The 23,748-nt window shown below is 46.6% G+C and overlaps 1 protein-coding gene across 26 annotated transcripts in view; it reads right to left on the bottom strand.

Annotated features, from left to right (window-relative positions):
• Positions 1-57: 57 nt before the first annotated feature.
• The window catches only part of cacna1ab (calcium channel, voltage-dependent, P/Q type, alpha 1A subunit, b), a 106,226-nt gene continuing 82,535 nt past the window's right edge, over positions 58-23,748 (bottom strand). For 5 of the 26 annotated variants that reach the window (XM_035637359.2, XM_035637360.2, XM_035637364.2 and 2 more), the window contains 11 exons: positions 22,297-22,402; positions 21,831-21,938; positions 18,840-18,943; positions 15,637-15,758; positions 14,733-14,868; positions 13,204-13,317; positions 11,692-11,709; positions 11,101-11,136; positions 7,630-7,852; positions 7,036-7,274; positions 58-6,009 (listed from right to left, as the gene is read on the bottom strand). In XM_035637359.2, coding sequence (XP_035493252.2) covers positions 5,281-6,009; positions 7,036-7,274; positions 7,630-7,852; positions 11,101-11,136; positions 11,692-11,709; positions 13,204-13,317; positions 14,733-14,868; positions 15,637-15,758; positions 18,840-18,943; positions 21,831-21,938; positions 22,297-22,402 — 1,935 coding nt within the window. In that variant the 3' untranslated portion in view covers positions 58-5,280. Of the gene's footprint in view, positions 6,010-7,035; positions 7,275-7,629; positions 7,853-11,100; positions 11,137-11,691; positions 11,710-13,203; positions 13,318-14,732; positions 14,869-15,636; positions 15,759-18,839; positions 18,944-21,830; positions 21,939-22,296; positions 22,403-23,748 lie in introns of those variants that run through there. The other 21 variants (XM_035637362.2, XM_035637363.2, XM_035637367.2 and 18 more) reach the window with 14 other exon arrangements.

Raw genomic sequence — 23,748 nt, 5'->3', positions numbered from 1 at the left:
ACTATTCAATTAATCAATCAAAATAAAAAAAGCCAGATTAAATAAATAATAATTTAAAAAAAAAAAAAGCAATTTCGGCTGAAAACACTTGCATACGCAATTCAAACACTCTCTTTCACTCTCACACCCACGGTAAATGTCTCCCTGTCGCAGTAGCCCCGCCCCCCTCACAGTGTGACCAAGCGTGGTGACGGTGACAAAATGGCTTCCGAGCAATGACGGTGAGCCCGAAAAAATGTGGTCCAGTGCCATTGTGAAATTGTGTTTTAACATCACGACGACCTCTGCCCCCGCCCCCCTCCAATCCCCAAACTGTGGCCCCCCCGTCTTTAAAATCTCTCTGTCATCGCCCTTTGACGCGCCCCTCCCTCCCCACATCGCTCTTGACCCCCCACCCCCCCTTACACACACGCATGCACACATCTAGTGCTGTACAAAGGGGCGACCACGGCGTGGCTTCAGCTACATAAGCACAACTTTTGGCAGCACTACTGTACATTAACACCCAATGGTAAGTTGTTGTTGTTGTTTTTTAAAGAGAGCCCTTATTCGTGTTCCTGTCGACACGTTGCCTCACGACTGACCGGCTGACACAATTTCACATCCGACTGAGTGGATGGGTTGACGTGTTGGTAAAGTCTTTCCTTCGTCCGTGCAGGACGAGGAATCAATGGGGGGGGGGGGGGGGGTAATGATCCGTCAGAGATCAGCACCCGATCGGTGACAGGAAGCTGGAGGTGAAGACACGGGACAGCGGATGTGGAGAGAAGCGGTGACTGAGCCCCCCCCCAAAAAAACTTGCATACCCCCCCTCACCATCCCAAAAAAAGTAAAAGTAAAACAACAACAAAAAAACAAACCAAGATCAAATGCTCATTTTGTTTCTTTTCCAAAAGATGGGATTTGTTCCTCGGAAAAGTACACACACAACATGCTTCCACACAAGGGCAGTGTTGTGTGTCGGCCATTTTGGATCCGCTGTTACAATTCTGGACAAGCGAGTGGTGTGGCGTGGAGCTCCCCAAAAAATGGAGGTGGTGTTTTTTTCCCTGCCTTTCCTGTCAACACGCATTGGTGTCGAGTGTTGATGCGTGGGCATGCTGTTGATGTGGGTTAGTGAAAGGGGAGAGAGGTTAGGTGGATGGGGTCAACAACACAATGTCAGGTGAAACCGTACAATAACTCAATCTGAGGCCTGCGTGTGTTTGTAGCCGACTCACCCCGACATTGTCTAAATAGCTAGCTATCTAACTCTAGAGGGACCTGAGAAGTAAGCGAGCCGCTTTGCACCTCTGTAAACCTCTCACCAACACCCGCCTGAAACTGGACCCAGGACGTCTCCGGCATGGACACAAAATGGCGCCCTGGCGCCACGCCTAACAGGGAGGTGAAAGCCAAGAGGGCTAGCTCGCTAGCAGCATCCGGTCGAGTCTTTTAAAGCCAAAACCACGTGGCTTCCTGTGGATCCTTTGCAAAAGAAAATCTTTGTATGTTTGAATAATGGAATTTTTAAAAGATACATCATACCGGATGCTATTATTGATTTCCTTTGTGTCAAATTTAAAGACTCTTGGCTATTTCCTCAGCATGGCCCAGTCTCAAAAGTCACCGCTCTCCCGTTTCTATGCTAGCGTGGGAGCAGGCGGGACTCGACTTTTAAGGCGCAGTGTGGTTGATCTCCTCTACTACAGAGGGTAAGGAGGTGACGGACGGGACGGGGGTGGCTTTTGGGCGAGGAGATCAAGGGTAGAGGGAGGGGGAGGGTGAAGAATGTGACTCTGATACAGAAGGCACTGTGGCTCTGTAGGAGGGGTTTTAACCGTAACCTCTCTAGACTCCTCGACAAAAAGGACAATCAACAAAAACAGATCCTCCACTTATCCCTCTTATGACTTTATGCTCTGCTCGACTACTGGGCATGGGGGCAACACATTCCAGGGAGAGGAGAGAAAAGGGGTTAGGGGAAGGGACGAGGGAAAAAAGACAGCGACAGAGGCCCATGAAAGACGAGGAAGGGGGTTTCATTGTGGGTGTGATGTCGAGTGACGTGTGCAAAAGTGGTGTCAACCTTCGCATTTATCTCAGAATCGCACGTTCCAGTTTCATTTGTCCGTTCTACAGTACCACAGCGTTTGCAGGTGAGGATGTCGATGACGTCTGCATAGAGTCAAAAACTTGTGAACTGGGGTTTGTTTTCTGGCTTCAGGCAACTGCGAAGAAAAAACCCAGTGCGAGTATTTCAAAGAGTTGATCGTCGACCGTGCCGGTGGCATGAACTGTGTGTGTGCAAAATAAATGAACATCTTTAAACTCTTAATTATTCTCTTGTCTGTTAATCTACGACTACATCTACGGTATTATATCTAGATTCATCTGTAAGTTATCGTCTATGTTATCTATGCTTTAATCATCTTGTCCTATAGAGTTATTGAATAGTCAATAAATAGTTCTTGTTCCCTCCTAACGGTAAGAAATTATTAGTTCCAAGTGTTTTCGGTCCTGCGATGCCTTCAACCATGTCGTCAGTGTCACTCTCTGGAATGACGGCCGTTAAAGCGAAAAAGGGCAGAAAAAGAAAATGGATGAAATAAGGAAAAGATAGGTCGATAAATACTGAGGTGAGTTTTGGCAGAGGAGGTTTTCAAGCTTTGCTACAACCTCGTGTGATTGGATTGGTGATTTGGTGACTGTTCTCTGGTTATCCAGACCTGAGAGAAGGGGGGGTGTCAGCATTGGCACAGTCAGGCAGACAGAAGGACGACCCTATAGACGGACAGTTATGGCATTTCCCAGGCTGCATCCTACATTTCCTAACAAGGATTGTTACAGACTTTGTCTATACATATTTAAGGTGTAAGAGAAGGTTGCGCTCCACTTCTGGAGATGAGGATGTGGCCTGGAGGCTGTCCGGTAGAAGGGGTGGGGCCGGGAAAGGCAGGGTGGAGAAATGTGTGCTGTTACCTGCCCCCCCAAAACACAAAACAACACCACCTAATACTCCCAACACCGCTCCACCAATACTTTGCTGTCGCTGCTGGAGAACTACAGAACCAAACAAAAGGGACAAGATGGAGTTTTGTAGGTTGTTGGTTTTTTTTGTTTTTGGCTGCAAGTGGAAGAATTCAACCTTGGGTAGAACGTCTGTGAACATCTGCAGGTTTGCAAAACTTCTCTACATCGCAACAAACTCTGAGTTCTTGATCTTTGGGTTGGCTTGACCAAGAGTACTAACCCCCAGGAGTCATTGCGAGTCAGGTGCAGGAGACTCCCCCTTACCTCCACCATTCTGCAGAGAGATTGTGTATCTTAAGAGTTGCGTTACAACACGCAACGACGCCAAAGTGGAACGTTCCCCCAAGCCGCCATTGCAAAACGGGGAGCCCGGTAAATGTCAGTAAACAGGGGAATAAAAAAACATAAAAGGATGTAAACAAGATGGACGTAGCATTAGCCAACTTGAACTCCAAATAACATGACAACAAATCTACGGCAACATGTACTATCAATCAATCAGTCAATCATCATCAGCATCATCATCATCATTGTCATCTCAGTTTGCATTGACATTGATATCATTATTCATAAGACTATCATCATTAACAATAATAAATCAAGTGTGGTAGAAGTCCGCTGCTCTCTGCTCTTTCTCCCTCTTGGTCTCTTGAGTGCAGCAGGAAACGGTGACGTGACCCTGCTGCGCCTCCGTCTTCTACAAAGGTTGTAGAAACGTAGCCTTTGATCTGAGTCAGGACAAACCAATCGGCCGTCTGTCAAAGCCTTTTTTTTCTCATTTCTTTTCGGGCAAAAGGGAACCGATAATTACATCAAGACGTGAGAGAGAGAGAGACTGAAAGAAGGGAACTTCTTTTGTAAACCTAAAGAAGCAAAGTTTCCTATAAAGCCCCCAGGTCCCAGCCACACCAGTAAGACTTCCTCTCTAGTATGTATTTAATCAATCATGCAGGTTTCCATCGAATTTTTGGACTCCGGAAAAGATCAAAGGAGGCTGAGCGAATGCAACAGAAGAACCAAGCTCCAATGTCCGAAGAAGAACAAGAAGGAGAAGTAATCGATAGAAGAAATACTGAAGAAAATTAGTCTTCCCCCCCATCCAACTGTGTGATGTCATTTCCTGTCAGGTAATCCTCCCCGCGCGCCGAGACGAGTGACCGAGGAGGGGGCTTCATGAAAGTGTCCGACTCCCTTCTCTAGTCAACTGAGCTCGCCGCCCCCCCCCCCCCCCATAGCGCACTCAAACAGGAAACGAGCTCACACCGTACTGCCCCCCCACCCACCCTCCACTACGACCACCGCCAGACAGGAAGTGATGCCACACCAGTTCTGTCAGCATTAAGTGAGTCTTTAACAGTAAACAGAGATGATAAAACTCATCAAATATCAGCCAGCGCTGTGATTGGCTGGTTTTTGCAGTATAGGCGGAGCTTCCTGGTTCTGTCCCTTGGAAAGGAAAAAGGTTAAAGATAAAGTGGTTGTTCTCCCTTTTTTTTCTCTCTCTTTTGCGTTGTTCGTTACGTAAAGATTCATTTTGTTCTTCATTGTTCAAGTTTGATTTTCTGGAGGCATAGCTTGGCATGTAAGGGTTTAGGGGGTCCTGGCTTTTAGTTTCTTTATTTTTTCTCAAAACGCATCTGTGGAGTGGCGGAGCTGTCGAAGCAGGCGACTCCGCGTTCCAATTCGTTTTCAGGCTTTTACATTAGCAAACTGGCTGGCGACAGACAGCACACGTCTGAAAAAACTATCCAAATCGCGCGTCAGTCTGGGAGAAGTGCTTTTAGGCCTCGTAAACGGCAATGATCGACGGGCCGATTTTTTTTGACAGCGACATGCTCCTCCCTTGTTTTCTGCTCCCACGCCTTTCTCTTCCTCCTGCAGCCTGGCCTTGCTGGTCAAGCAGAGAATTCTGGGATGTTTAGTCCTGAGACGGAGAGGCAGATGGTAAACTGTGCCCGGGCCTTGCCCCGGTCACCTTGGCGGTCTCTTTTCTCATTTTTTTCCGTGTGCTGCTCTGTCACTGATTTGAGTCTTACACAAAATGTGTAAAAGGCTACTGCAGCACCATCACCCCACTCCCCTCTGCCCCTTCCTCTCATTCAGAGTCCGAGGGGTGAGGGTAGAGGGCGTTAAGGGCGTCCGAACCCCCTCCCCCCAACATTTCCACCACTACTGCTTTATTAAAAGTCTACATATCCGAGGCCAGAGAACCAGAGGTTGCTGCTACTCTTCTCCTCTCCTGCCCTTATCCCTCGCTCCCTGTCGTCGCTAGCACCAGTCATCTTCGTCCGTCTCACTATAAGGTTCATGCAGGCCCTTGCGGGGCCCTCTGGCATGGGGGGGACGGTGGTGCGGGTGGGGGGGTGCCCCGGGTGGTCCCCTTCGATGCGGGGAAGGTGAGGTTGAACGGTAGCCATTGGGTACCCTCCGTGGATGCGGGTGAGGGGGCGGTGGGGGCCCGTGGCGGGCAGTCCTAGGTGATCGTGGGTGAGGGTGAGAATTTCCCCCATGTGGATGTGGGTTGCCATGGGAGAGGCTTTGCTCGTAGGCAGGGGGCTCATGGTGCCGCTCATACTCATAGTCGTGCTCGTAGAAGGGTCCGTCGCCCTCCAGGCTGTCGCCAGGCGGAGGCCCACTCCAGCGGCCTCGGTGAGGGGACCTAGGTGAGCCATGGAGGGGCGAGCGTGGGGACTGGTGCCTCGGGGAGCGTGGCGAACCGTGGCGGGATGACGAACCCCCGTGGTGGGGAGAGTCTTGGCGCGACGGGGGTCGATGGTGGTAGCCTCTGTCGTGATCTGGCGGGGAGAAGTGTCGGGGGGAAGGCGATCGCAGACGGCCCGGCCCCGGGGGGCCGTAGCTGGGCTTGCGAACGGCGGGGGAGTAGGTGACATGTGGACGGGGGACAGCAGGGGTCTGGGGTAGCTGGCGACGACCTCTCCGTGGAGTACTGGTCCCCGAGGTGGAGGGGACTGGGCTGCCGCTCACCGAACTACTGCCCTACAGCAAAATGTAAACAAGGAAAATCAAAACGCACCACAACAACAGAGACCAGAATAGAGCAGAGTGATGGTGATAGATAGGTTGATAGGTAGATAGATAGATAGATAGATAGATAGATAGGTAGATAGACACCATTGAAAATCATTCAAAAACAGCGATGAGGCAAAAAATTGACACCAAGAAGCCGCACGTCACATTGAAGAAAAATGGACAGAGAGAGAAACAGTGACAGGGAAAAAAAAAGCATAACACAAAAAGAGAGATTAATATCCATGAGTAGGTGTATTGTCACTATCTGCTTCGCTGTGTGAACCTTTTGTGCGAACTTACTGTTCTATCTGTCTGTTTTCCCTCCAGTTTTCTGTCGCACCTGCATCTTCTTAGCCGACCTGCTCTTGGTAGATTCATACCCATGTAATTGTTTGCTATGTTATGTTTGATTGTGCGGTTCAGCTCTGTGTCTCGCCGCCTCGCTGCATGTCGCACTGCTTTTGCTTTTGCCTTTGTTGGAACTTTTGGACCGTTCTCTGTGACTCCGAACTTCTGCCCCCCCGTCAGATGTGTTTGTCTGTTTGGACGGCCCATCGCCGGTTCTGGACTTTCGCCTGTCTCACCTCCCTCTAAGCCTTGTCCTTGGTTGTTTTTCTAAACTACTAAAACTGACAATTTTAGCATTTGGGTCTCTCCCCCTGTGTCCGCTAGCACTTTTACTACAGAATCTGACAGAACAGTTGGGTGCAAATGGTACAGGTCTTTTTTTGTAAACAAATTTCCTTCTGTGCACAACTGATATTAACAGGAGCACTGTGATTAAAATATTTAATTTGGATCTATGACAAACTCCAAACTTATTTAGCTACAAGGCAGGATTAATCCAACGCGTGTCGAGTAAAAAGCAAAAAGGTATTTTACAAACCTGGAAGCTAACGCAAAAGAACAGGAGAAAACAATATACAACAGTATTTCGAAACGGTCCCTAATATTTCATGACCCTTTACGAGTCTTAGTGTCTTTGGAGCCCACCTGTCTTTGACCTCGTCCGTCAGGCCCCTCGCTGGGCGACCGGGACCAGTGGCGGTCCTGGGGATGCCTGTGAGGGTAGTCGTGGCGGTCGGGGCCGTAGCGCTCCTTGTCCATGGAGCTGTGGTGATGATGGTGGTGGTGATGGTGACGGCGGTCCTTGGTCCGGCCGCGGTCCCGCTCGCGCTCCTTGGGTGGCAGGTCACCCGACTGCGTGGTGGTGCTCAGGTCTGTGCCCAGTCCTAGCAAGGAGATGTCTCAGTTTACATTTGTAAACGCAAAGCAATTCGTTAAATTCTTTTAAAGAAGTCAACCAGGCTCATAGTTGGTTTTTTTTTCATATTCTGCTTTTATTTTTGCTGGACCACTGGACCACTGTATCTGTAAATCTGTTTTTCTCTGTACTGTGTGTGCACTATGAAGATGCACTAAATTTCCCTGAATGGATGCGCAATGAAAGATAAAGACCTTCTCATCTATTCTATTCTATCTGACCTACAGCCACAACCACGTATCTGTGCAGGAGTGAGCCTCCGCCGAGAGGAGGGCCTGGTTTCCCATTTTAACATTTGGCGTTAAAGGCATTAAAGACCTCACCCGTGTCTGCGTCGGTGTATCTGGTCAGAGAGCGCTGCGAGGTGCGATGGCTCCTGTCCCTGTGCCTGCGTCCTCCTCCTCCTCCTCCTCCTCCTCCTCCGTGCCGGCCCTCCTCGGACACCACCCTCTCCAGGGAGTAGTCGTCCAGTCTCACGCCCCGGCCCGTCCGCCCGTGGACCAGGCTGGAGGTGGAGCGGCGCATCGGACTGGTGTCGGTGATGGTCTGCGAGGAACCAAGGAGAGAGAGAGAGAGCGGCCAAAGAAAATACAGGAAAAGGGGGGAAGAAGGCGGGGAAGCGACGGGACGAGGAGAAAAGAGAATAGGTGGGGGAGAGAGAAAGAAAGAAAGGAGAACAGAGGTGAGATTTGAACGCATCCTGACTCGCCCTGTGACTTTTACTGAGCTGCACATGGTATGACTGTCAGATTGAACAACAGCGGTGCCAAATATCTCTTAGTCTCCGTGGGTGGTGGTTGAACCCCACATGGACACGTCATGTCGGCCACCTGCACCCATCCGACCCGTCTCATGAAATCGTCGCGGCTTGCACCTTTAAACGCCCCCCCCCGACTGACAAGCACATGCTTCTCCGCCAAAACGGGGAGGAACCAAACAGACAAAGAGATAAACAAGGGAACGGACGGGAGAGAAAAGAGAAAGAGACAGAGCGAGAGAGAGAGCAAGCATGAAGGAACGGCTTTGGAAACCGCATGCCTCACATGCACAACGGCAGAGGAGCCTGACTGTTCTTTTTCCCCAAAATGGCAGCAATATTTAGTTTAGATCCAGCCAGATCACGACAGAGAGCCAGAGGGTTTTCTTTAGATGCCAATGTTTCAACATTAAAAGTGAGGATACTCATATATTATTGTTATATATATGTATATATATATATATATGTATATATATATATGAGCATACTGAAACAACTCAACGACGCACAGTCAAGAATAGGCACACTGCTTCATTACATATATTATAGAATATTGCAAAAGCTGATATAGGTAGAACGAATAAATCATATTATTTTTGTTTGCTTGTTTTTTTTATTCTGATCACAAAGGTACGAAGGCGCATTGCTGCCACGGCAGAAAAATATATAAACTTTCAGCAGAATCCAATATCGGATTTTCGGACGTTTCATGTTATACTAATGCGTTTTCACGAAATATCGTGAAAAGTTTTCACAAAATAACGTGAAACTTTATTGTTAGGACTTGAACCCCCCAACCCCTCACATCGGCCTGACGACCGAGCACGCGTCAGTCTGCAGGCAGCAGGCCGCACACACACACACACACACACAATGTCCTGACGAGGAGCTGCACGGCACACAGACGGAAGCGGTGTGTGTGTGTGTGTGTGTGTGTGTGTGTGTGTGTGTGTGTGTGTGTGTGCACACTCCCCGAGCAGCCGCACAGAAGCCATGCATGTCCTGAGGGAAGCAGGCAGCACGTTCACACGCTACACACACTACACACTACACACACACACACACACACACACACACACAAACACAAACACACACACACACACACACACACACACACACACACACATACACACACGTACGTAAACGCTGGGTTTCTGTTTTGGTTTTATTTCTTCCCCTGTTACGTTGACGACACCCTGTTCCAAGGGATTGAAGGGATGCGACAACGTTTCAACATTTTGTGGAAATAAATTCTGCTCGAATTGCGATCTGTGGCTCAGGAGGTCAGAGCGGGTCGTCCACATGAGGACGTACGAGCGCTCCTCTCTTTCACCTCCCCGTGACGCTGCACCACCTCCTCCCCATCACATCCACAGCGAGACTCAGCTCTGCCACGTCATGCACGACCAATGACATGCCGGCACGCCGCCAGTCAACCCCCCCCCCCCCCACCGCCTGCCGCCGCCGCACGGGCCAACAGTCGCACATCAGGCCAGTCCATGCTCTTTGTCATACACTGTTGCCCCAGTCTGCAGCGATGCAGCAGAATGAAACACACACGCACACACACGTAACACACGTAACACACACACACACACACACACTGCGTACAAGCAGATCTCCAGGGAAACTCGTCACAGAGACCAAACGATGGAGAGCAGAGCGACCTCGACACGAGCAGACAAGAGAGAGAGAGAGAGAGAGAGAGAGAGAAAAGAGGCAGAGACGTGATCAAAGTAGATCTGCAGTGACAATTATGCTGCAGTCGATTTTAAAAAAGCCCGGAGTCCCAGGCGGGTGGGGTTAACTGCACAAACACTAATGGCATCTGCGGCAAATTGACTTCCGAGCCGTATTGCGCAAAGACACAACTTTAAAAAAATTCGCACATTTGTCCCCTGTAATAACAAGTGACCAGGTGACCCTCCCAAAATGTCAAAGATCCCCTCCATTCATGTTCTAAAGTATATAAAATTGTTTACCCCCAATTTAAAAAAAAAAACCCTCTGAAATGGGGCTGGAAACAATCAACTCTCTCTGCCTCATTGAGGAATTCTGAGACTATGAATATTCATGATATGCAAATAATACAGGCCACGCCCACCACAGCTGCTCGCTCTAGGTTGACCGGTGGAATAATGTGAACAACAAGATGGTTAGAGGCAACATCGGAGAGAGTCAGCTGCTAATGCTAACTGTCTGCTGACACACTTGCCTTTCTCTCGTGGATGCTATCTGCTAATGCTAATGCTAACTGTCTGCTGACACACCTGCTGTCCTCTCGTGGATGCTATCTGCTAATGCTAACGCTAACTGTCTGCTGACACACCTGCTGTCCTCTCGTGGATGCTAAATGCTAATGCTAACGCTAACGTCTGCTACCACACCAGCTCTCCTATCGTGGATGCTAATTACTAATGCTAACGTCGGCTGACACCTGCCGTCCTCTCGTGGGTGCTAATGCTAACGCTTACTGTCTGCTGACACACCTGTCGTCCTCTCATGATGCTAACTGCTAATGCTAACGCTAACTGTCTGCTGACACACCTGTCGTCCTCTCTTGATTCGCTGCCTCTGCTGCACTAGAAGTTTCTGGTTTCTTTGCCTCACATTTGTATATTCAACTGCGATTGGTTTTCTGTATTTGTGATGTACCAAATCTAGCTTTGAACAGGATTCGTTTTGAATTTCAAATTGCAGAGAAGTGAAACAGAAATCTCCTCCTCCAGGAGAGGTGTGAAAACACCTCTATAGTGACGACATGGCTCAGATACAAGTCACTATAGTCAATGTCGGATGTTTTAGAGGACAGAGACAGAAGAACAACACTTCACTTGAATACCAAACGGATAGTGTTTTTTGATTTTTTGTGCGGACGACCTCTCAGAAAGTCAATTTACCGACCGACAGTGCGACTAACGGTTCCACTGCAGGTCAGACACCGTACGAGCGGCGAACTGCAATTTGGTGCAGATCCAGTTTGAAAAAGAAGAAGAAGCGAGAGAGAGAGAGAGAGAGAAAGAGGTACTGTACATACACTGAGGTTATTTCCACGGGGCCTGTGTCTCCTCCGCTGCAGGGCAGGCAAACACAGAGATGATACGTAGAGCAGAGCAGAGCAGACACACACACACACACACACACACACACACACACACACACACACACACACACACACACACAGAGCAAAGGCCCGTCGCAGCATGGCCGCCAGGACCGAAAGAGAACAGAGGCAGAAGAGACAGAATAAATGGACAGACGGATGAAAGGAGAGAGAGAGAGAGAGAGAGAGAGAGAGAGAGAGAGAGACAGACAGAAGAAGAAGTAATACACAGGTACAAAATAAAAAGGATATATATGTATGTATATAACAATGTGTGATAAAGGAGAAAGAGAGAAGCAAGTTAATTTAAAGACCAGTGCAACACACACACACACACACACACACACACACACACACACACACACAAGAGCGAGGTGGGTGTGCCAGTGAGCGAGAGACAACAGAGGACAATGTAGGATGCAATTGGCATCTGCAACACACACACACACACACACACACACACACACAAACACACACACACACACACATACACACACACACACACACACAGGCACACACACTTACCGAGACAGCGTGAACTCTCTGAAAGGCAGAGCAGTGTTAGAAGACAATAAGTAAGAGTCCGCAGACACACGCACACCCACACACAGACTCATACTGTATACACACCACACACACACACACACACGCACACGCACACGCACACACGCACACACACACACACAAACCCTCCCCTTTTCATGTCTAGTTGCACGTAATAATTATATGAACGCTCGTCTTTTTTAGCATAAATCTTGTATGTATTTTGCACAAAATGTGATCTCTTTTTTGTACAAAAACTGATTTCATTTTAGCATCAAATCCCCAATTTATTTTACTTCAAAATCTGTCCCTGGATCCTGTAAAATGCTCCATGTGCAGATTAATTATGTTTTGTGCAAACTCAATCGTTTTTAAAAACTTTTCTTTTAAAAGCTACAACAAAAAGGTTGGTCTGGGATTTAAACATAAAATAATCTGCATCATACACCTGTCTCTCACACACACACACACACACACACACACACACAAAGCTTGACCCTTGACCCTGGTGAGATCTTTAAACATAAAGTTGCTCATGTTGACGTCCGTGTGCTTTAGTTTGTCTGTATTCAGTCTGTTGTTCTGTCTCATTGACTGTGGCCACAGTTTACACAGGACAGACACACCAAGGATTCAATGGAAATGGAGTGGGGGGCGGACAGGATACGTATTTAATACATGTGGGTCTATGAATATGTATACATATATTTATATATATATATATATATAGACCGACATGTATTTAATACGTATCCTGTATATATATATAGGATACTAATCCGGCCTCCCGACCCTCCCGGTGCATGTTCTGCTCAAATAGAGCTGAGTAGCGGCGGGTCGGCTGCTGGAGGAGCGAGGGGGCGAGGGAGGAAGAAAGGGAGGGGAGTCGAAGACGGGAACCAGACCGAGGGAAGTGATTCTTCAAAAGCCTCCCTGCATGTTTTTTTAAATTTATTTTGTTTGTATCTAATTTAGTTTTCCATTCAGAGAAGTAGAGATACATAAAAAAAATAAATAAATAAATAAATATATATATATATATATCTCATGTAAAAATCCTTGGAAAAATTTGGAAGACGCAATATATCACCTAAATATTAAATAATTGAGAATATACTATAAAAAATATATACAAAATCCTTATAATATGAATCTATAAGTTATGATAATATAACCAACCAGTTATTACTCATGTAACCTCGTGCAGTGACGTGTCTCAATAGCAAACATGTCAATACCAACAGTAACACATTAGTATACATTAATATACTACCAATATATAGATTATCCGAGAACATATGTCAACGCCAAAACAAATCAAATCAAAGCTTCTCAAATAAATACAGGATTATTCAAGGTTTTTGGTTTGAAGAGACTTTTCCCAAATCACTTCCCAACTGTCCTGTAATAATGGACAATGATGGCGATGATGATGATGATGATGATGATGATTGTAATGGGTGATGGTGGTGGGATGAAGATGAAGGTGCTCACTTGGTTGTCTGCCGAGAGGCGGGGCATGGAGAGGGTCCGCCCGTGCCCATCCACTGGGTGACAGGGCTCAGTGTCGGAGTACCCGTCCCGCCCCATCTCCCTCATCTCTACCGTCTGTAAAACACAACGAGAGGGTGGGGGGGGGGGGCTCGTGACCACCGTCCGTCAGGGGGGAGGGGACTCAGGCAAGGATTTTTTTTAAGAAGATTTTTTTTCAAGAATATTTGTTTCATTTAATTTTAAATTTTTCCCAAAAAATATCTTGAAAAGCTTCTTCCAAAAAAATTGAATGATTTTTTTAAAATAATTTTTTTCAAGATTTTTTAAAAATTAAATAGTTTTCTAAGAAAAATCCAGAAAAAATTACTCTAAAAAATGTTAAGGATTTTTTTTTTAAATCTTGAAAAAATTATTCAAAAAAATGTCACAAATCTTTTTTCTTCAAGAAGACTTTTTCCAAGATTTTTAAGATGTTTTAATTCATTCAGCTAGTTGCTGCATAAAGTAACTGTCTTCTGTTTGGTAAAAAACTAAAAAAACTAAAACATTACCGGACATAGAAGACCACATATCCAGATAAAAGACTTTGTGAGATTTTGGTTAATGGAACATGTGTTTTCGCTCTGAATTGGACAGATGAAGGCTCATTCTGTATCGTGACACAGGGAGGAGAGAAGGACTCGGACCAGAAGGATGAAGAACGAAAGAAAAAGAAGGAAAAGAGCTGAAAGGACAGACGGTCACAACAGGTCTCGTCCGAGGACATTCAATAATTGGAGGTTGAAGCGGAATTGGGACGAACAAAGTTCTCAGCCGTTTCCACGACGACGAGAGCGTTGCAGGACGTTTAGTGAGGAGCGGTGGCAGAGACGTGACTCTGGATTCAATATTTCAAAAATAATCTAATCTAATCTGAATATTTTTGGATTACCTCAAAACCAATATATTTAAATATTCTTGCACCAAATCAGATTTTTTTTATTTTGCACAAAATCGGATTATTTTTTGACTTCAAAATTAAACATGGGATATATTGCACTTTCTTTTAATGGACGCAACCACAACATTTTTGAGTTCCACAAATGAAAATAAAACATTAACAAACATTGCAACCCGAGAAGAGTAATGTACACAGTGATATATATTTTAAGAAAAATTGAGATTTTAAAATCATCAAAATGTCATTATGTAATCCTTGAGATCTCCACAATGCAGCTATTATCTAATTACACCGTTTTTTTTTCTGTAAATGTAATCTGGTCTGATTACAGTTATTTTTGGGGGTAATCCGATTACGTCATTCAGATTACATGTAATCCGTTACTACAGCTGTGGCTGAGATCAAAAGAAGAAGAAATATTTCAGCTCCTGCGGTTGATGGTGGAACCGACGTTTTAAATCTTTAACTTTTAACCATAAAGTGAATGAAATGACGTCATGTTTTTGTGCGATGCGTTGTTTTTCCATAATTGTCTCAGTGGCGCGGCGGAGACGACGGTGGGCGGGCGGGTGTTTGTGCTCCTCCTTACCTGGGGGTTGTGCCGGTTGTCGTGGGGGTCGTCGGGGTAGGGTCTGTCGGGGCTCCAGTTATCCGTCTTCTGGAACATTTCCTGGGCTTTGGCCGTCACCCACGACTGGCTCTCGGTCATGCCACCCTCAGGAGGTCTGGCACACGCACGCACGCACGCACACACACGCACACGCACACGCACACACACACACACACACACACACACACACACACACACACACACACACACACACAAGTCAAGGAAATTACATCAGGATTTTCTGTGCCGAAAAAAAAAAAATCAGTACGTATTTGATCATAATCATATCATATCATATATATGAATTCATCCATTCTATGTATGTATTCAACAACTACAAGCCTCTCACTCCAAACATCGTTCTGAGATCTTTGTTCCTCGAAATAATTCCCTTTTTTTTTTTTTCAAATGTAGTTTTTTAAATTTGAAGTGACAACTATTTCTGGTACGACTTTACATAAATGTGATATTTGAGATTCAGTTTTTTTTTCCAGGGGGATTTTCAAAATAAAAACCAAAACCAACGACACATCACAGCTTTAGTCTGATCGCTTTGTTATTATTTAGTTTTATCTGTTTTCATACATGAAACTTGAAATTTTTTTATTTTATTGCTGCTCATTTTGACCAGGATTCCCTAAGGGAGGAGATAAAGTATCTCAATGGGACCTTCCTGGTTAAATAGAGGATACATTTAAATAAAATAAAATACATATATTATTTAATATTTTAAAAAAATCATCTGACCAAGGGGCAAAAATGTAATTATTCTCAAGATGTAAACTGAGTAGGTTTATATACATAATGCGTATACATGCACAGGTAACAGGCGGAAAGTGTGCGTTCTGTTTCCGTGTTCTCTGCCGTGTCCAGGTCGACTCACATGCTGCTGACGTTGTCCGGCTGGGTGCTGGGGAGGCCGTTCACGCCCTGCCCCCCCTGGCCGTCCGTGCCCCCTCCCTCGGAGGGCGGCTCCATGCGCTGAAACATTAATGGCGTTCGGTTCTGTGTGAGATACACGACATGGCCTGCAGGCTGGCATCAGGCACACTCAAGGGGGGCAGACACAGGACACAAACACAGGATGCACTCGCAGCATGCACCCACACGGGGGCGCCGTCGGCGAGCGCTCGGCGGCCGCGGGGTATCCCGAGGTAAAGCTCCCCCTGGCGGACAACTGATCAGGGATCTGCTGTCCCTCCTTGAACTAAACGTTTCAATTAAGATGTCGTCTTGGAATTCGACGTTCAAGGAGGGAGAGCTGATCTCAGATCTGTGTCGGAGGGGAACTTGTACCTTTGGCATTAAACTTGCTCTGTAGTCACAGGTCTCGGAGCAGATTCCCACACTCATGAAACACATCATCCAATAGACATTTTACTCAGAAATCTTTGTTTTGACAATCTGCGCGCGATTCCTCTTTTGAGTAATATGCCATCTCGTGGGGCAGTGCACATCTGATCCTGAACCAGCCGTGTTGAGGAGCACGTTCTGCCTCCATCAGACAGGTCGGAGGTCGGGCAGCTTTGCTCCTAGGGGGTTCCTGGGTAATGGAGTCCTCTCAGGAGAGGCAACCGGTTTGTGACCCCGACAGCTTGTGTCATGTCCCTCCGCAGCCGGGAAGCTAAAGGCTGAATGCTAAATGAGCGCAGATGGACCGAGGCGTCCAAACCTCCTCGGACACACGAGGCTGATGTGCTGCGCAGGAAGCTCGTCAGGCTCAATGTACATAAAGAAATCTACAGGTTATTATAGATTTACGCATAGACTGTATAAAAAGAATGGAGGACATGAAGCCAGATCCTCTGGATCGCCCCCTGGTTAGGATGCCCCCTCCATGTTATGAAATGGGAGTAGTACTCATTAAATACATTTTTTCCCAAAGATGGTTTCTGTCATTGTGGGCAGTTCCTATCACACTGATGTATGTTCAAGTGTTCATGTTTTCTGATGTTTGGTGTAAATGAGTTTTTTGATGCAATAAAAACGGGGCGAAACGTCACGATTGACAGCCGAGGCCCACTCGCGATTGGCCGAGTGGTATGTGCATCGGCGGGACTTCGATACTGTGCACACTCTGGCTCCAAATGACGTCAAAAGTTGCAAGATGGCCGCGCCCGTGTCCGGTATATTCTGGTTTCATTTTTGTACTACGGGCGGAAGTCGTCCATCTTCATATACAGTCTACGTTTTTTTCCCGGTCAAACAGATAATGAGTTCTAAGCAAGTGGCCTGATGTGCCGGATTCATTTCCAAATGAAATTATCGTGACATACTGTGCATCTGATGTTTTCACGACATGCCGCAGAAGGTAACTAGCAGGCCAACGTTGGTTGGCTAACTAAAAACTACTACTAAAAAAAACTACTTGGTGGCTCAGACATTCACCACGCCTGTCGACCGGGGGACTGTCACAGCGGAAAGCCTTCTACAGTATCTCCACACTTGAACATGTGATAATAAGGATCTGACAGAGGCTGTGACAGATCTTTGGGCAATCCTGTTCAGGCGTCGGGAGTCCCCTGTGCCCGAGGAGGGAGATGACTCAAGTTCGTTCTCTGGACGAACGGTCTGGTTTTTGGCCAACTGGCTAAGCCCCAGTGATGCTTCCTGAGGAAATTCACGGTACAAACATTGAGATGGATTATGGGGAAAACACAAACTCTGAACAGCTAACAGCGGCTTTAATGGAGCATGTTTCAGCCAGTGGCGTATGTATCAGTGCATGGTCGCTGACTGATTACATACAGATCACAGGAACCTCCACTCAACATCCCACCAACCTCCACGGCAGTCAGGACAGGCAGACGACGGACGGACGGATTCATGAACACACACACAGACACACGCACGCACAGACTTGGAGAAAATGGTTGCTGGTTAAAGGAACTTGGTGACAATCGACCTGGATTGACCAAACAGGGAGAGCTTGACAAGTCAAGGTCCCGTCTCTTCCTGGAAGGATAAAGGGAGAGCGTCAAAGGTGCGGAGACGACATGGCAGACAGGAAACGAGGGACCACAGACGACAAGACGGGAAAAATGACAGACGGATGAGCAAAGACACGACTTGGCATGAGGAATACGTAGAGAAGGAGAGAGATGAGCACAACAACAACTGTGAAGACGGCGGGACAAACTGACGGACACAAAGACAGACTGGTTAAAGGCCTCGTGCACTGCCGATGTGGAGAGAGAGAGCCTGTGTGGACGTGTCCATTCAGTCCAATGGGATGGCTGCATTCAGGAACATACCAGCAAATACTGTAATTGCAGGGCCTGAAAAAAACGAACATGCTCTCCATTCACCCAATACGCTCCTTCGTTCTGTCAAAATGGAAATTCCTAATTCAGGAAATGTCAATTGTGGACGATGTCGTCCTTTTAATTTCTAATAAGCAAGTTTGGACTCACATCGCGTTGCATCGTATCGCCTGGATGAGTCGCTGCGATCGAACTGGAGGTGTTACACGAGTGGAGAGATGCTTTCACAGTGTGGACGGAAAAAAAGACAGCGGGCGCGAGTGCATCTCAGGGGCATTCATCGACACGAAGGGGAAGAGCACTGACACGGAATAAAATGTGAGGCCATGTGGTATCATCACCATCACCATCATCAATATGCAAAACACATTCAACAACAAAGACCCTAGTTGTAAATCAGGAGACCTCCGCAACTCCGAATCTTCCTCACCATGCTCAAACATCTCACGGTTGAAAAGAAGGCAGTAGACTTGATGCAGTGGGGAAGGGGAAGGTTGCCAACGAGCTGGAGAAAGTAAATCAGGCTGCGCCGAGGGGGCAACAAGGCGCTTGGAAAAGGACGAGGCCGATTTTTCAGGTAGCATGCTGATAAATGGGAACAGCTAAGGCTGAGTGGGAGGTCAAGTGCGGGTAAAAGTGGAATGGCATCCACCACTAAGGACGGGGGGTTCGTTTGGCGGTGTTGCCGTGAGTTTACACAGGATTTCTTTTACGATTCTTATGCTTCTTGGAAATCAAAAGGACAGTGGAGGCAGTGTCACGAGAGAGGGCCGGGCGGAGGAGGAGGAGGAGAGAAGGAAAGTTTCTCTGGGATGGAGTCTACCTGTTCCTCACGCAGGGCCTGCAGCCTTTTCGTCTTGCTCTGGCGGTAGTATTCCATGATCATCATGGCGGCGTAGATTTTGCCCACCGTCAAGTCTGTGGCTGCTGAAAAAATGACAAGTTACCCTGCAAGATTAGACCCGAGTGAGATGGGACCCTGAGCCGTGGGGGGGTGGGAGTGGGGGACGAGACACAGATTCAAAATGCAAACCACCGTAACATGCAGAATGCACCAGCAGCGGAGTCACTTCCGTCTCATGTCAATCCACGGAGCGGCGGACCTGACCCGTCTGTGTTTCCATCTCCAACTGACAGAAGTTAAAGCTCGGTCAGTGGTCAAAACCAATAATTGTGTTGAGAAGAAAAAGAACCTACAGTTGGAGTGAAACAGCAAAAAGGTCATATTTGACCTTCTAATGGTTTATTGTCGGTCTAATTATAACACATGCAAACAAACTCACTTTCATGCGTCATGCCTCATTTTCCTTCGCTAAAAGATTTTTTCCAACTACCAAGGTCGTTTTAAATTCTACTTTGCCTGAATGAAGCTCAGTCCTAATGGTGCGTTCACACCAAACGCGACGTGTATTTTTGATTACTTATACATACAAAGTCTATGTAAAGAAAAGACAAGAATTTGACCCGATGAAAATATGGCCTCACTCTCTTTAGTTGGGATCTTTGAACGCATTAGAGTTGGTATCCGGATAAATCTTCCAAATGTTCCATCGCCCGAACTCCACGAGTAATGCGACGTTAAAATTCACTTCGCGTTTGGTGTGAACGCAGCGCTAGCGCAGCATAAAACTCTAATGCTACGTTCACAACAAACATGAATGCGATGCATTACTCACCGGATCAAGCTGAAAAAATACCCGTCCGTTTCTCTGTCGGACGCCGACGTCAGAGATGTCGGGTGGAGCTCGACGCTAACTGGCTTTCGCGCCATCGCGTCACACGAATATTTCCCTTGAGGTCAAATATTTCAACTCAAGCGAGGGACACGAAATTCGCGTCTACTCGCTAGTCTTTGTTTTTTTACTTGTATGTAATCTCATGCCGCGAATAATGCGATTTGCATTTGGTGTGAATGCACCTAAAGAGGCTCACATGGCAAACATTTTTTTTTAACCAGGATTAATAAAGGAGTCTGTTTGCTGATGATGTCTAAACAGCTCTAAACAGCAGATATCATTTCTGAGTAACATTTTGTTGCCTTGAAGGAAAAGCCTTGAAACAGAGCTGAGCTCGCTCGCTGGTGCACAACAACACTGTACAGTCATAAACACAACAAAGCCGGTAGTCTTTTCACAGGCAGATGCTTGAACCTACATCTGATCAATTAACATTCCCTTATATCGTCTTCCAGCCACATTAAACGTACTGTATATTTAATCTGTTATCCTGATATTAAGGCTGAGGACTTGGGGTAGCCACCTCACTGAGAAAGACACGGACACCTCAGTCAAATGATCCCTGGAAAACAGGAGCTCAATTTTTTTTCTAAAAACTCTGGACTCGTATCCCCAGAGTTCGGATGAAACACATGAACATTTAAAGTTAGAAAAAAACATCGAGCTGTTGTTTGGCTGTCGGATACGACACCGTGTGGTGACTGTCTCACTGAATGAATGGTGCCCTTTCCAAAGTGGCATGGCTACGAGTCTCAGCATTAAAAACGTGTGATAGGATATGACCACACACATCTCATTCTCTCATTTCATTACTGGGCACTTAAGGCATGACAAAGCATTTCTCTTTTTCTAATCAACTGCCATGCATTTTGCCAAACAACTCAAAGTCATTTGCTAATCATGCATAACTATAATCGATCAAATCATGTCAGATTTTCCGCAAAATGCTCATTCATCTCAATCAGTTGAGATCATGCGAACATCATTGACATTTATGAGCCTGGGTCTATTTTACGTATTGATTCGCTTTTAAATTCTTCCTGTAGTGAAAAGACTTCTATAGAGGATCTTCTATAGCAGGCACCCCCTGATACCAGGACTGACTGAATGGGTGGCAATATCAGCAGTGTGTGTGTGTGTGTGTATGTGTTTGTGTGTGTGTGTGAGCGCTACTGTCTCCATGATCTATGTGTCTGTATATTTGTGTGCTTATGAGCCTGTAGTACATGCTTAGTATGGCATATTTGTATCGGGGATAATGCAGGAGCTCATTAATAGAATTCACCGGCCATCATCGGTAAATCTGAAAACCGCTTTCTGGCCACTGGTGCAAGCGTCCAGTATGAAATGCCTCAATTTTATAAAAAAATGGGCAAGCAGGGTATGCAGGAGTGTGGAGACCAAATTTCCTGAGGGGTTTATTACCCAGTAGTGGCACTGTCACAGTCACAGGTTGTCATTTGTTCTGTTGATTGGTTGCGAAATAAGGTGTGCCCGACCACACCCAACTGTTTTTTTTTAAACTAAACTAAATTAAAATCAAAAGCATGCTCAGTTAAGTTCTGGTCAAGTAGGAGCACGACGAGCAATGCAGGCCAACACCGGTTCAGGTAAAGGCCTTTCTTATTGCTAGCATTCAGTTCATGTAGCGTGGTCTGTCAGTAGCTGGTACAACCTTAAGGCTGAGAGGTTATTAATTCCCCTAGACCTAACAAATCTGTTGGAAAAGTACCAGTGTCCTTACCGCTGTCTTGCTACTACAGCATCTTTACGACAGTGAGCAAACAATAATACCACCTGGAACCACTAGGGCCCACAAAAGTTGTTCAAAGGAAATTCCAACCGATGACAATACTATACAATTAACCAGAGTTACTCGAATTGTGTGGATGTACAGATTCTACACTGGTGGATGTGTGTTTGTAAGATATGTGTGTGGAGGATGTGAGTTGATGTTGTAGTAGCCTGATCAGGAGATGCGAAGCAGTGAATGACACTGACTGGTAGAAGCCGTCCTCTTGGTGAGTTGGTGATTGGACACATTTACACCACTATGTGCTGCTTCTCCTACAACTTACCCTTGTGCGGCGTCACCAGCAGGTCCAGCGTCTTCTGCGACAAATTTGGCCAAATGGCCATCATCTCCTTTCTCAGCTCGGCATCCATCTGGTGCTTGTCTGCACCCCCTGGGCAGCCAACCCCCCCCACAAAGCAGAGCACCAACACATCCATACATATGCAAACACCCCACACGGGGCAAAGAAGGTGCGGACCAAAAGGGGGAGGCACAATGGCACAAAATCCCAAATGAAATATATTTAGCCATTCACACATATACACATACACCCAAAACAAAAAGGCAATTCGTTAGTGTCAGAATTGGCAGAGTTTTGTCACAGTTTTTGCTAAAATAATCTTGAAGAGAGAAAGACAGAAATTGAAAAAGTGATAAGTCATACCGACAAATTAACCAGGAATGTCAGACAGGAAAGTAACCGACATGAACAGATAGAGTAAAGAGGTGATAGTACTTTAGGGCCGTACCCTTGGCAATCTTTATGTCCAGTGCTGTCCTGATCAGAGCCATGAGGGTGGAGTTAAAATGCACCGAGTTGTCATCTGCAACCGGCAGATCCATGCGCAGCAGCCTCTGTGGAGAGCCAGTCAGGACGAGAGGATGAGAACGGGATGTGTCCTTTATTAAGAGAGTGGAGTTCCTGAATCTCCGGGAGAGGGGAGCGGGAGAAGGGTTTGGGGGGATGGGGTTGAGAGAGCTCCATAGACAACAGCCAGTAACAGTTGGACTGGATTTGTCCGGGTTTGTTCCCCTGAGACGGATCAGTGTTAAATAAAGAATGACTAAGCCTCACTATAATTCTCTCTGATACCGATACGATCAATGTAGTCGTTCCTCAAGTCGGTGAATTTCAGGTGGAGGCACTTGGGTTTTCAATATTTTTTTGATAAATGTGTGTGAGATTAAGTGACTGTTTTTCATCCTTATATCAGTTCATGCATTCTGCAAGTGCAAGAGCATTTGCTCAAGGAAAGAGAAGGCGAGTTCCTGCGACTCCTGTTTTTTTCCCCAGTGATACTCTACACGACAGCACAGCTATCCAATGAGGGCCATCTGCTGCTAAGCAACTGTGAGAGCCGAAGAACCACAAGGAAGAACAATCGGAGCCAAAGTGGCTTCCGACCCAACCTGTGCCCATGTTCCCTAAATGTGTGAATGCATTGGCGCATTTACACATCTCTGTGGTTACAAACATATAGATATAAATGTATATATATATAACAGTACACATACACCGACCCTCCCACACCAGCCCCGAAATCCCTCCCCCACCTAGTTACACACAATAATTGGCACAGACTCCAATTAAGGCCGCTTAATTGGAGTCCTTTGGAGACAAAGTAGGTTGACTGGGGAACAATAACAGTATCACTGGTGTAATTCTGCTATTTTTTCAGGAGACTGCTGTTGTTTGATATAACTGAGGCGTCTGCTATAGAGCTCCCCCTACCTTTTAGGAGGTTCCCTGTCTTTACATGTCTATACCAGGTAAAACCAATGGAGAAACCGGCGGATAGAACGAAACAACCTGGGCCGCCTGGGGCCGCTTGCCATTCCTATCCTTCCTGGCATCCATTGGATTTACCTACGAACATGAGCGTTGGGCACTCACGATGGCAAGCACAGTAAGTATGATGGCGGCGAGGTTGTGTACGTGCTCGTGTGTTCCTGAGTGTGTGCGAGTGTCGGGCATGCCCAGAGCCAAGTGTGCGGCAGGCGGAGGGCATCGGCCAACATCCACAGCGCTCGGCAGGCGGGCTCGACTTCGCCCGTAGCCATGCGACAGAGAGTGCGGGGACTGCATGCAACACCATACAACACACCCCGTTTGAAAAAAAAATCCCACAAACCCAGACACAGAGCATGCGGCATGCCTTCACTTCACTCCCATTGTCTAAACCCCCAACTCATCCCACCTA

This window comes from Scophthalmus maximus, chromosome 8 (genome assembly GCF_022379125.1).
Source record: "Scophthalmus maximus strain ysfricsl-2021 chromosome 8, ASM2237912v1, whole genome shotgun sequence".
NCBI lineage: Eukaryota > Metazoa > Chordata > Actinopteri > Pleuronectiformes > Scophthalmidae > Scophthalmus > Scophthalmus maximus.
Note: the sequence above shows the minus strand (reverse complement) of the source record. Positions and strands in the feature narration are given on the sequence as shown.